This window comes from Mastigoproctus giganteus, chromosome 1 (genome assembly GCF_048544385.1).
Source record: "Mastigoproctus giganteus isolate SK-2022 chromosome 1, ASM4854438v1, whole genome shotgun sequence".
Lineage (NCBI taxonomy): Eukaryota > Metazoa > Arthropoda > Arachnida > Uropygi > Thelyphonidae > Mastigoproctus > Mastigoproctus giganteus.
Genome location: NC_143575.1, coordinates 277611059 through 277624395, shown reverse-complemented (window position 1 = coordinate 277624395; position 13337 = coordinate 277611059). Strand labels below are relative to the sequence as shown.

The window sequence follows — 13337 nt, the reverse complement described above, 5'->3', positions numbered from 1 at the left end:
ATATCTATCATAGACTTCTGTGTCAGCTGTTAATTTATATGTATCCCATGCATTTTTCTTCTCTGCGACATATCCCTAGGGGCTTGCATTTGGTGAGTATGGGTTTAGCACACCCATGGTCATGAGCTGGATATCATCATCCTTCTCTTTCTTGTTGATTTCCTTCTACTTTTCTCTTTCTCTCAGGGTAACTCTGGAATTTTTTTTTTTTTGGTTGATGAAGCATTAGCCTCAGGCTTCCTTGCACTATAAAGCTAATAATAATAATAATATCTAATTAGTTTATCTGACATCCATGTAGGCCTAAATCTTGAACATTATTTCTCCATAGCATGAAGAATCTTAGTTGGTATGAAAAGCCTTGTAGTTTCCAAGATTAATTCTTTGAATGCCTCCCATTTTGAATTTGCTGTTACTCCCACTGTATAGAATTTGAATACTGTCTCAGACCACTGTAGTCACCTTTATGAAAGCAAAAACCCTTCCCTTTACCCCTGATGGTAGTTACCTCTTTGAGTAAATCCCACTTCAACACACTGTGATCACTGCCACCTAGTTCATTTATCTGCAGATTCTTAACGCATGAAGAATCACTACTGATGATCAGATCAAGAGTATTATTCCCTCTAGTTGCCTCCCGAACATGCTGCTGTAGAAAACAATCATATAATAAATCCACAAAAGCCTTGCTAGTGTGCGAGTGACCAACCCACAAATTCCAGTCAATATCTGGGAAATTAAAATCCCCCAGTATAAGACACTCTGATTTACTGGTCCGCTCTATTTCTTTGCACAGTTGCTCATTATATTAGGCCTATAACATCCACTCTCATTTTGCTTTTCCCAGTGTTTATATCACACCAAACAGACTCAACATTGCATTGTCCACCAACATCAATTGGATGCACTTCCTTAGATTTTGTGTGTTTCTTAACTAACAGCATGACCTCTCCTCCCTTCCTGTCCTGTCTATCCTTTCTGTACACATTGTACTCCCAAAATTCCAATTCTGCACCACAGTTTGACACCACATCTCTGATATCCCAATAATATCTGCTTTGATGTCTTGACTAACACTTCAAGCTCATAAAATTTATTAACTATACTCTTAGCATTGGTGTACTTACAAATATACATACACCTGTTTCTACTCTTAATTACCCTAACACAGCACATGTATTTACTTGTTCCACTATGACTCCCAGCAGTCCTGGAAATCCCCATTGCCTTGCTTTCCAGGCTGCTGCTCAATTGCATCCCCCATTTCAATAGAAGCAGTGCAAGAATTACTTTCACCTCTGCCAGGGGCTACTGTTAATCTATTAGTCCATGTATCTCCCCCAAGCTACAATTTTCCAACCCACCTAACTCTGCCTTGATAGCATCAGCAAATATTCTTGTACCCTTTCTGTTTAAGTGTATTCCATCCCTGTAGAAGCAGTCTCTCCTGTTAACAAGCACAGACCGACCAGGCTGAGAAAAATTCTACCCCTTGAGCCTTGCACAATCTCTCCAGGACCAAATTGATCGACAAGGCTCTCATCATATACTCCCTTCTATCTTGTATGGGCAGAATTGGAGACACTTTCAAATTCAACCCTAACTCACGACTTTTTTTTAACATTGACTTGTACTTGTTAATTAATTCCGCCTGTCTCCTACTCTTAATATCATTAGTGCCAACGTATACCACAATATCACCCTTTGTGCCCTTAAAAGATGATATATGCTCTATAACATCATCAACCTTTGCCCCTGGCAGACGTACCCTGGTCCTGTTCCACCCAGTGTCATAGCTAGGGGAGGGCAGAGGGGGCAGTCTGCCCCTCCGCCCTCTTTTCACATGAGACACAATTTTATTTTTCAACGATGCTTTTATTTTTGTTAACTTAGTAATTATTTGAAAAGCAAGAAAAATAACTTTTTAGAATGTTGGAATTAAAGTTTTACTTCAAAAATAAACACAGTGTTTTAATTTATTTCCCTATATGTCGTTTTGACTTTTTGTAGTATTTTTGGTGTGTATTGAGAGGGGCAGGAAATTCAGGGACTGCCCCAGGCAGCAAAAGTCTAGCTACAGTACAGGTTCCACCTATCGTTTTTGCACAATATGTTCCCTGTTTCCCTGACAATAGAGTCAGTGACAACAACTAGTTCCTTTGGGACCAGTGCATTCTGCCTTGAGGGTTGCCGCTGTGTTGTGTGATGTTCAAGTGCAAGCTCTGGCATTGATGTGGGCAGCTGAGAGCTTGATAGGTCCCTCAGTTTAAATCCTTTGAAGGCATCCACCCTGTCCTTCAAGCTCTCATATAGGCCCATAACAAAGCTGAGTTGGTGCCTGATTTCCTCACACTCCTTACATCGTGCACATATAAAGACATTCTCCTTGGCAATATTCAAGTTAATTTCATTAGTTAACGTGTATGTTTATTGGTATGGCTCCAAAAAAGCGGAAAGCTTTGCCAATCGCAGATAAAATTTGGTTTGTAAGCTGTAGATAATAGTGTGCATTCTAAGACTGACATTGCCAAACAGTTCTACATTCCTAAGAGTACTCTGTTCACTATTCTAAAAGATTGCAAGTTTAGAGAAATCTCCTGAACAGGCAAGATTCGAGCATGAAAGGCAAAGTACCCGGATCTTGAAAAGGTACTTTTGGAATGTCTAATGGTGATGCATGCAAAAAACTTTTCCTTAGATGGTAATCCTTTAAAAGCTAAGGCTGAATCGTTTGCACATCAAATGGATATTGAAGAAATTAAAAGCTTTGCTGGATGGTTCCAGAAATTTAAGACTTGTCATAGCCTGTCTTTCAAAAAGTGTGTGGTGAAAGTGCAGTTGTGGACATTGACGCTGAAAAGGAATGGAGGGAAAATCATTTAAAAAATGTTTTACTGACATACGACCACAACAAAATCTTTAATGCTGATGAAACTGGATACATTTTTTAAGTTGCTACCGGATAAAACACTTACATTTAAAGACGAGAAATGTAGTGGCAGAAAAAAAGGCCCCAGAAGCTCAATGCTTTAAAGGTTTGAAGACATTGCCAACTATGTATCAAGCAACCCAAAAGACATGGATGACATTTCAAATCTAATAGAAGAATGGATCAGAGTCTTAGATTGCAGGATGAGCTAGAAGAATAGAAAAATTTTGCTCTTTGTGAATAACTGTATCCTACATTGTCAAGTAAACAACTTATGTGCAATCACTGTCGAGTACCTACCACCAAATATGATGTCAGTTCTTCAGCCACTTTATCTAGGATTAATCCACTGTTTTAAGAAAAACTACTGAAGAAAAAATTGTCTTATGTCTTGAAAGCAACATTATACAGGCACTGCATTTATGTGTTTAATTATGGAATGAAGTTGATGAAAAAGTGGTTGCCAACTGCTTCAAAAATGCTGGATTTACTGCCTTGAATGATGCAATGTGTGAAGTTTTTACATGCTTTTTTCTCTATTAATTGTGAAAAACAGTCCAGTAATAGGGAAGAAACATTTGAGCATGTGCATCATCACCTAATGAATGTTTCAATATGTCCACAAATGAAGAGGAACTCATTGCAGACGTAATGGAATCTTCTGAAATTTGTAGTGATGAAGATGAGGAACCTACAGTGGTTGAACAAGGAATTTCAGCGAAAGATGCTCATCAAGGATTAGAACTTGTACAATTTTTTTCAAGCACAGCCTAAAAGTGAAATAACATGTTCTGCCATTGAAACAGCATGTTTTGACTGATTATTTAAGAGTACTAAACAATTCTCTTGTTAGGTCGTGATAGGTATATAGCCTATATATTGAAATTTAGAATTTAATTATAACCTTTATACTATATTGTATTAATAGAATTACATTAAATAATCAAGCTTTTATTTGTTTTGTTGCTGATTTTATGAATGAGCGATATAACAACAGTTTTTCTCATTCCCCTGGGAGGTGTGTCATTATATAGTTTGACTTTATAATATGTATTATTTAATAATATATATTATATGTATTATGTATTATTCATGAAAGTATACTTTTTTGTACATCATTTATTTAACTGTTTATTTTGTAGATCCTTTATGAATTTGTTAGATTTAAAACTCTCTTCCCCCCCCCCCCCCCCCCACACAGATATGAAAAGCAAGAAATAGCCCTGAACTGTGGCACAATGTTGAGAGAATGTGCCCGGTATGAAGCGTTAGCCAAGATAATGCTATATTCAGATGATTTTTATAATTTCTTTAAGTATGTTGAAGTATCCACTTTTGACATTGCTTCAGATGCCTTTTCAACATTCAAGGTAAGATGAATATTTCTATTATTATATAGTTTGTGATAAGCAAGCCAATTACAAATGTAAAAGCCCCTTTAAAAAAATTATTCTGTTCTTATTTTACTGAAATGAGGTGCTTTAAAGTCTTACTTGTTATATACATTTAGTGTTAAGGATGTAGTTAAGGATGTACTGTCTGTCTATTACAGACAGACAGTACATCAGTAGATATAAAAAAGATGACTTATGCAGATGCAAAAAGTAGGTTGCACATTAAATTTGAAATGAATGGGTTTATTATAACAGTCTAATGCTGGTTTCCATCACATACGAAAAGAAATGAAATTGTACTGAGGAACATGATTTACTAGCCTATGAAACTTTCATGAAGGAGTCATTCATTGCATTTGATTATAATTTTATGTCCAAAATTGATTCGCTGGACATTACCTGTATTTTTTTAAAGATGAGTTTAAAAAATATACAGTAAAAATCTGGACTGCATAGGGACTGGGTTGATCCAATTTTCCTGATTCTCATGCTTTAAAAATTAAATTTAAGATGGAATAAAGATGGATGGTACTTTTAAAATTAAATTTAAGATGGAATAAAGAAGAGATGACCAGGTAAATTTTGACAGTTTATTCATTAGCAAATAAAGCATGCTTCATTTATCGAAACAAGCAGTTTTAAGGAAAAATAAAGTCAACACCTGACAAAGATGTAAACATAATTATCACCACAAAAAAAAAAAAAAAAAAAAAAAAAAGAGCGTGTCATGTTCAAAATCGTGTTTAAAAATGAACAATGTGAAAGAAAAATACAGTATATAAATGAAAGCAGAAGATACACATATTTTATATAAATTAATTATTTGTTTTAGTTTATTAACGAAACATTTTCATATAAAATACAAAGTTCGAAAAACAAACAAATATTTATTCTTCAAACAGGTCTCTGAGGTTGGGTATATTCGTATTGTAGTTTTAAATGTTTTCCACCAACCTTATGTAGAAATAAAACACAACGAAAACGAAAACTGGAATCTTGATAACTACGTATTTATAATAAATTATATTTGACTGTATTTACAATAAATTATATTTAACTTTACAACTAAAATATACTAAATTAAAAGCGATAAAACCATAGCTTTCGAAGGCTCCTGCCTTCTTCTTCTGTGGTATTTTTCTTTGTTATGCGGTGCATCTTTAAATACCAGCGGGTTCACAGTACTCATCACGTGTTTCATTCCTTTGTGTTATGGAACCGGAAGTGGCTCGGGAGTGGGTCATATGAAACCGTTCATCCCTTCTGAGTATAGTAGCCTCGAAGAGGGGATGGATCTGCGTTCCTCTATCTCTATTAATGTTCACTGTGGAACAGATCCGCAAACTCTCGAGCCACTTGCGGTCCCAGAACTTATGCACCTGATTGGTGATGATAGCATCGTCCGGGAAGATCTGGTGCTGCTTCTCCCAAAAATGCTCAGCCATGGCGGACTTACCATACTCCGCATTTCTTATTGCCTTAGTGTGCTCCCCCAGACGATCTTTGAGACACCATTTTGTTTCCCCTACATAATACTCCCCACAATCCGGGCATCTAATACTGTATACTACCCCACTTGCATTCTCTTTTTGAATGGGGTCCTTTACTTGTGACACGATTGTGTGCAGCCCCCGCCCCGGAAGCTGTACACAACGCGTCTGATAATTTCTTAGTACTCTAGTTATATGCTCAGTTAGACCCAGATAGTAGGGAATGTATGCAGTGGATACTGGCGTAAAAGATTCGCCTCTCCTCTGATTTCCTTTAATATATTTTTCTATAATCCTCTGGGGGTAGCCACATTTTGTAAGATCCGTCGTGACACGTTCATACTCTACCTTCCTATCCTTGAAGGTACTACAGTGTGATTTTACCCAAGTCAACTAATGTTCTAACCACACTGTTCCTATGATGGCTGGCCTGAGCTGAATTGTAGTGCGAATGTTGACCTTTACACATCGGTTTCCTATAGACCTTAGTCTTTAGTTGTTGGTCTTCCCTACAGACCAACACATCTAGGAACGACAAAACTCCTTCTTCTACCTCCAAGGTAAATTGTATTAATGGGGAGAAGCCATTTAAAAAGTTCAACACCTGATCTTCACTCCCCTTTTGAATAATTGAAAGCATATCATCCCTGTATCTTTTCCAAGGACGCACAGGGAGAACACTAGCATTAAATATTCTAACCTTGAGCTCCTCCATAGCTAAATTAGCAATAATTGCACTAATGGGGGAGCCCATGTCTGTACTGTTAACCTGCTTATACATAGTATTATCAAACACCATAGTGGTGCTTGAGAGGCATAATTCTATTCCTTTCTCAATATCCTCTAAATTTAATTGTGTTCTAGTATTTAGGGTGGTATCTCTCTGTAAGGCCATGTGTGCACAACGCGCTCCATGGTCAATCGGAATACATGTAAATAGAGATGTCACATCAAAAGATATCATAATTTCATTCTCTTCTATGCGTTGGCTTCTTATAAAATGCACAAAGTCTTTGCTGTCCTTAACACTAAATTCGGAAAGTCCTACTAATGGAGATAATAATTTGGCTAAAAAACCAGATAGCGCATATGTGGGACTGCCTATAAATGAGACTATGGGTCTAAGTGGTACACCCATTTTATGAATTTTAGGCAAACCATAAAATCTTGGTATTTGGCTCCCTGTAGCATGCAGTACCCAATATTGCCATGATTCCGTCTAGAGTACCCATTGCAGAAATAGCAATGGGCATGGAAAGAGCTATAAATAAGCTTCCTGAAGATATGGCTAATGAAATTAGAATTAAAACAGCAGCCATCCTCAGTCAAGCTAAAAATGCCCCCTCTAATCTCAATGTGAAGCAAAAATCAGCGCAAAAAGCCTCAAGCAAGATGATAGAATTGTGGTCTTACCCTCGGACAAAGGTAGAGCAATGGTGGTTCTTGTTAAGGAAGCATATCTAAATAAGGCGTTGGATTTATTGAATGATCAAACAACCTATAAGGTTATTCAGAAAAGTCCACTGCTGAACTTGGAACGTTAAGTGAATAGAATGGTACAGAGTTGGCTTAAGTCTAGTAAAATTTTCAAAGAGCAATATTGGGTACTGCATGCTACAGGGAGCCAAATACCAAGATTTTATGGCTTGCCTAAAATTCATAAAATGGGTGTACCACTTAGACCCATAGTCTCATTTATAGGCAGTCCCACATATGCGCTATCTGGTTTCTTAGCCAAATTATTATCTCCCTTAGTAGGACTTTCCGAATTTAGTGTTAAGGACAGCAAAGACTTTGTGCATTTTATAAGAAGCCAACGCATAGAAGAGAATGAAATTATGATATCTTTCGATGTGGCATCTCTATTTACATGTATTCCGATTGACCATGGAGTGCATTGGGCACACATGGCCTTACAGAGAGATACCACCCTAAATACTAGAACACAATTAAATTTAGAGGATATTGAGAAAGGTATAGAATTATGCCTCTCAAGCACCACTATGGTGTTTGATAATACTATGTATAAGCAGGTTAACAGTACAGCCATGGGCTCCCCCATTAGCGCAGTTATTGCTAATTTAGCTATGGAGGAGCTCGAGGTTAGAATATTTAATGCTAGTGTTCTCCCTATGCGTCCCTGGAAAAGATATGTGGATGATACATTTTCAATTATTAGAAAGGGGAGTGAAGATCAGGTGTTGAACATTTTAAATGGCTTCTCCCCATTAATACAATTTACCTTGGAGGTAGAAGAAGGAGGAGTTTTGCCATTCCTAGATATATTGTTCTGTAGGGAATACTAACAACTAACGACTAAGATCTATAGGAAACCGATGTGTAAAGTCTACAATTCAGCTCACGCCAGCCATCATAGGAACAGTGTGGTTAGAACATTAGTTGACAGGGCAAAATCACACTGTAGTACCTCCCAGGATAGGAAGGTAGAGTATGAACGCATCACGACGGATCTTACAAAATGTGGCTATCCCCAGAGGATTATAGAAAAATATATTAAAAGAAATCAGAGGAGAGACGAATCTTTTATGCCAGTATCCACTGCATACATTCCCTACTATCCGGGTCTAACTGAGCATATAACTAGAGTACTAAGAAATTATCAGATGCATTGTGTGCAGCTTCCGGGGCGGATGCTGCACACAATCGTGTCACAAGTAAAGGACCCCATTCAAAAAGAGAATGCAAGTGGGGTCGTATACAGTATTAGATTCCCGGATTGTGGGGAGTGTTATGTAGGGGAAACAAAACGGCGTCTCAGAGATCGTCTGGGGGAGAGCACACTAAGGCAATAAGAAATGCGGGGTATGGTAAGTCCGCCGTGGCCGAGCATTTTTGGGAGAAGCAGCACCAGATCTCCCCGGACGATGCTATCATTACCGATCGGGCGCATAAGTTCTGGGCCCGCAAGTGGCTCGAGAGTTTGTGGATCTGTTCCACAGTGAACATTAATAGAGATAGAGGAACGCGGATCCATCCCCTCTTCGAGGCTACTATCCTCAGAAGGGATAAACAGTTTCATATGACCCACCCCTTGACGTGGGCACCTGTACGTGGTGAGGGGACCTCCCAGTGACGCTGCTGGACCTCCAGACTAGCATCACTGGGATCCAACGCCCACAGCCCAGGTTCCAGGCTTAGATCAATGGAATCCGGCGTGTTTGCCGTGCGCTACGACCCGTGGAAATTCGGAAAGGGGGATCCTGGTGATTGAGGGGCCCAGCTTCAATACACCACTTTGGCCCCTGCTTCGACAAGACGGGAGGTCCTGGAAGGCCCGGCTAGGATCAATCGGCTAGTAGGCTCGCCGCGAGGGTCAACCGTGTCAATGCCACGCCCCTACCCTCATGGTCCGAGGGACAGGATTCAGGCTGGCGGCAGTGCGGATATGGTGTCTGGGTAGTCCTGGCGTTTCACTCCCGAGCGCATTTATTGCATGCCGGGTAGTGGGCGTCCCTTTGGGCTCCGTGGTGGGTGGGGAGCCCAGGCACTGAACTAAATAAAATTTCTATGAATCCTGATAAACCTATTTCTTCAGGGGCCTCAACCCGGTCCCTATCTGAAACCATAGACAAAGAATCAGATAGCATTATTGCTAAAAAGAGGCAACGAACCGAATTACCATCAGGGCCTGTCCCAAGGTTTTTATGCATTCTACCAATGAGACACCGATTGGTAAAATGTTGCCCTTTTTTATTCAAAAAGGGTTAGATGGGTTAGCAGGTTCACCCAAATCAGTTAAGAGGCTTCGTTCTGGAGACCTTTTAATTGAAACAAAAAATGACAGGCAATCTGAACATCTCCTCCGAGTAACATCAATCGGTAGAATACCCATAACACAGAACACTCAATTCATCGAGAGGTGTCATTTCGGATTGGGACCTTCTCGACGTAACCGAGGAGGAAATCTGCTCTGAATTAAAACTCCAGGGAGTTATTGCCGTCGAGAGAATTACTGCGCTAAGGGATGGAAAAATTATTAAAACCAGGAGCGTTATCCTGACTTTTAACTCTCCTAAACCTCCTGACGAGATTAAAGCTGGATACATCAATTGTTCAGTGCATCCATACATTCCAAACCCTTAACGGTGTTTTAAATGTCAGAAGTATGGACATTCTCAAATGGCCTGCCGTGGAGTCCTTGCATGCGCTCGATGCGGTGCAAAGGACCACGAAACAACAGCATGTTCAGCCGCAAAACCCACCCGTATTAACTGTGAAGGCAAACACCCGGCCTGCTCACGAGCATGCCAGATGTGGAAAGAAGAAAAAGAAATTCAACGGCTGAAAGCAGAGCTAAATATATCATACCAGGAGGCAAGGAAATCGGTCAAACCCCTGAATATCAACAAACCTACCTACGCCCAGAAGGTAGCAGGGAGATGTTCCGTCGGAACTCAGATGGACATGACCATTCCTCCAAAGGAGTCTTTCACTCCCATCGCGCGTTATCTCTTAAGTTCTCAAAAACCTGCACAGAAAAACCAGTCAGCTGCCACTCCTATATCAGTACCTCCTAATGCTCCACAAGTAACAAAGGTAATTATAAAAGAAAAGAATAAGAAAGGGGAAGTCTCCCCTACTACCCAAGAAAACATGGATGTCGAGCAGAAGGAGGTACCCGAAGATTCAGTCTTGGAACTCTTTGCGGAGGAAGAAATGGACACGGGACAGCGTCCATTCTTCCCCAAAAAAGATAAACCCAAGACTGATAAAAGTAAGTCCTCAGCACCTCGGAAGCCGCCTGATGGACCCACCAAGCCAAAATAATGGCTAAATTCCTACAGTGGAATTGTCATGGATTCCGGCGAAATACTGATGACATCAAGGCCCTCCTACAAAAGCACGAGCCAGTTTGCTTTTGCTTGCAGGAGACTTACCTAAAGGCTAATGATGATCCCACCATGCACAACATCACAATTTTTCGAAAGGATAGAATTGCGGATGGCTCTGCTCATGGGGGAGTGGCTATCCTTGTTGGCAACCAGACCCCAGTGCAGCCCTTGGTAATTACAACTAGCATAGAAGCTGTTGCAATTCGCCTTACGGTGGGATTTTTATTAACGGTCTGCTCTATCTATTTGCCACCTGGGACTGACATCTCCCAGGAAGACCTTGATGATCTTCTAATGCAGTTGCCTCCCCCTTACTTACTTCTCGGGGATATGAATGGACATAACACCCTGTGGGGTAGTGCTAACATCAACGGAAGGGGACGAGTCATAGAGCATATGCTCAATGACAATGACAATGACTTTTCCCTTCTAAATACTGGAACAAACACCTTCTTCCACATGCCTACCCGTACTTTTTCTGCCATTGATCTCTCTATCTGCTCCCCTTCTCTACTCCCTTCACTCACTTGGGAAGTGGAGGAGAATCCATACGGAAGCGATCACTTCCCCGTGATAACCTTGTTACACAGTGGGAGACCATGTCTTCCTTTTAGGTTACCACGTTGGAAGATAGATCAGGCTGACTGGACTGCCTTCCAACATCAGGCAAATTTTGATCTTAGCACAGTCAGTCAAGAGCCTATCAATGATGCAGTTAAGTACATCACAGAAAATATTGTCCAAGCAGCTGCGAATGCTGTTCCAAAAACATCTGCCCGGTTTCCACCATTTCCCAAACCTTGGTGGAATTCACAATGCACAGCAGCAAAAAAGGCTCAAAACGAAGCGTGGGGGATATTCCGCCGATATCCTACCACGACCAACCTTATAGCCTTTAAACGTGCACGAGCCAAAGCACGATATATCCGCCGTCAGAGTCAAAAGGAATCGTGGATCCGTTTTACATCATCTATTAACCAGTCTACCAACTCTAAGGTAGTCTGGGATAAAATCCGGAAAATGAAGGGAAAATATACATCCCACCCTTCTTCAATCCTAGATTATAATGGATGCGCTATAGCAGATCCAACTGCAATAGCCAATTTTCTCTTAGGGAAACATTCTCTAACATCTCTGCAACATCTTCGTACTCCCCAGAGTTCCTGGTCCTGAAATATAAAATCGAAAAACAGGCAGTTAACTTTAAATCTAAGAGAATTTATCCCTACAACGGGATTTCACTATTCAGGAACTGAAAAGAGCCCTCGCTCTTTCCAAAGCAAGTGCCGTTGGACCAGATGGCATTCATTATGAAATGATTAAACATCTTTCACCAAAATCTATGGATTGTCCTCTCCTTCTGTATAACAGAATCTTTACTGAAGGGCAGTTTCCGGACTCCTGGCGAAAGGCAATCATTCTTGCCTTTCCTAAGCCAGGAAAGGATCCAAAAGTCACCACCAGTTATCGTCCTATTGCTCTGACTAGCTGTCTGTGCAAAATCCTGGAGAGAATGGTTAATTCTCGTTTAATATGGTACCTCGAATCAAATGACCTTCTCTCCAACATCAAGTGCGGCTTCCGAAGGAACCGGTCCACTTTGGACCATCTTATTAGATTGGAAGCATCCATCCAGGATGCTTTCCTAAAACGCGAACACTTGGTGTCGGTGTTCTTTGACATGGAAAAAGCGTATGACACAACTTGGAGATTCGGCATTTTAAAAGATTTACATAGCCTAGGCCTTAGAGGGCATCTCCCCTTTTTTATTCAAAACTTTTTTAGCCAATCGATCGTTCCAAGTTCGTGTGGGATCCTCACTCTCTCGCTCCTTTAGCCAAGAGGAGGGAGTACCACAAGGATCAGTATTAAGTGTCACGCTTTTTGCCATCAAAATAAATTCCATCACAGAACAACTTCCTCCAACTGTAAACAGTGCCCTCTATGTTGATGACTTTAGCATTTTTTGTCAGTCGTGCAACATGAGGGTTATTGAAAGACAACTGCAGAAAGCCATTGATAGTCTGAATTCCTGGGCACTTGCTAATGGCTTCAGGTTCTCGCCGGAGAAGACAGTTTGCGTACACTTTTGTCGCAAGCGTAATCTTCATCCTGAACCTAAATTAAGGCTCGGACAAAATGCTACTCCAGTAGCAGCGAACACAAAATTCTTGGGACTCATATTCGATAAAAAACTGACCTTTTTGGATCATATTCGTCAACTCCGCACAAAGTGCACAAGAGGCCTTAATATGCTCCGCTCGCTTTCCTCTTTATCTTGGGGTGCAGACCGATGCACCCTTCTACGGCTTTACCGTGCACTTGTGCGATCCAAATTAGATTATGGGTCCCAAGTATATTCTTCAGCCAGAGAGAACGCCCTTCGATGGCTGGACTCTGTCCATCATCAGGCTCTACATATCACTACTGGAGCATTTCGAACATCTCCTGTCCAGAGTTTATACGTCGAAGCAAACGAACCACCGTTATTGCTTCGACGTAAGCAGTTGTCTTTAAAGTACGCTTTAAAACTGAAATCCCTGCCAGACCATCCAACATGGCCATTCGTTTTTGAGCCACGATGGGAAAATTTATACAATACCCGTAAGACTGCCAATCGTCCTTTTGGTATTCATCTCCAAGAGCTACTCAATGAACTTAATATCAAGGT

General features: G+C 40.5%; 1 protein-coding gene across 1 annotated transcript in view; it reads left to right on the top strand.

Annotated features, from left to right (window-relative positions):
- The window catches only part of Mo25 (calcium binding protein Mo25), a 206060-nt gene that overhangs the window by 116637 nt on the left and 76086 nt on the right, over positions 1 to 13337 (top strand). Inside the window, exon 5 of the mRNA XM_090386628.1 lies at positions 4131 to 4299. Coding sequence (XP_090242754.1) covers positions 4131 to 4299 — 169 coding nt within the window. The remainder of the gene's footprint in view (positions 1 to 4130; positions 4300 to 13337) is intronic.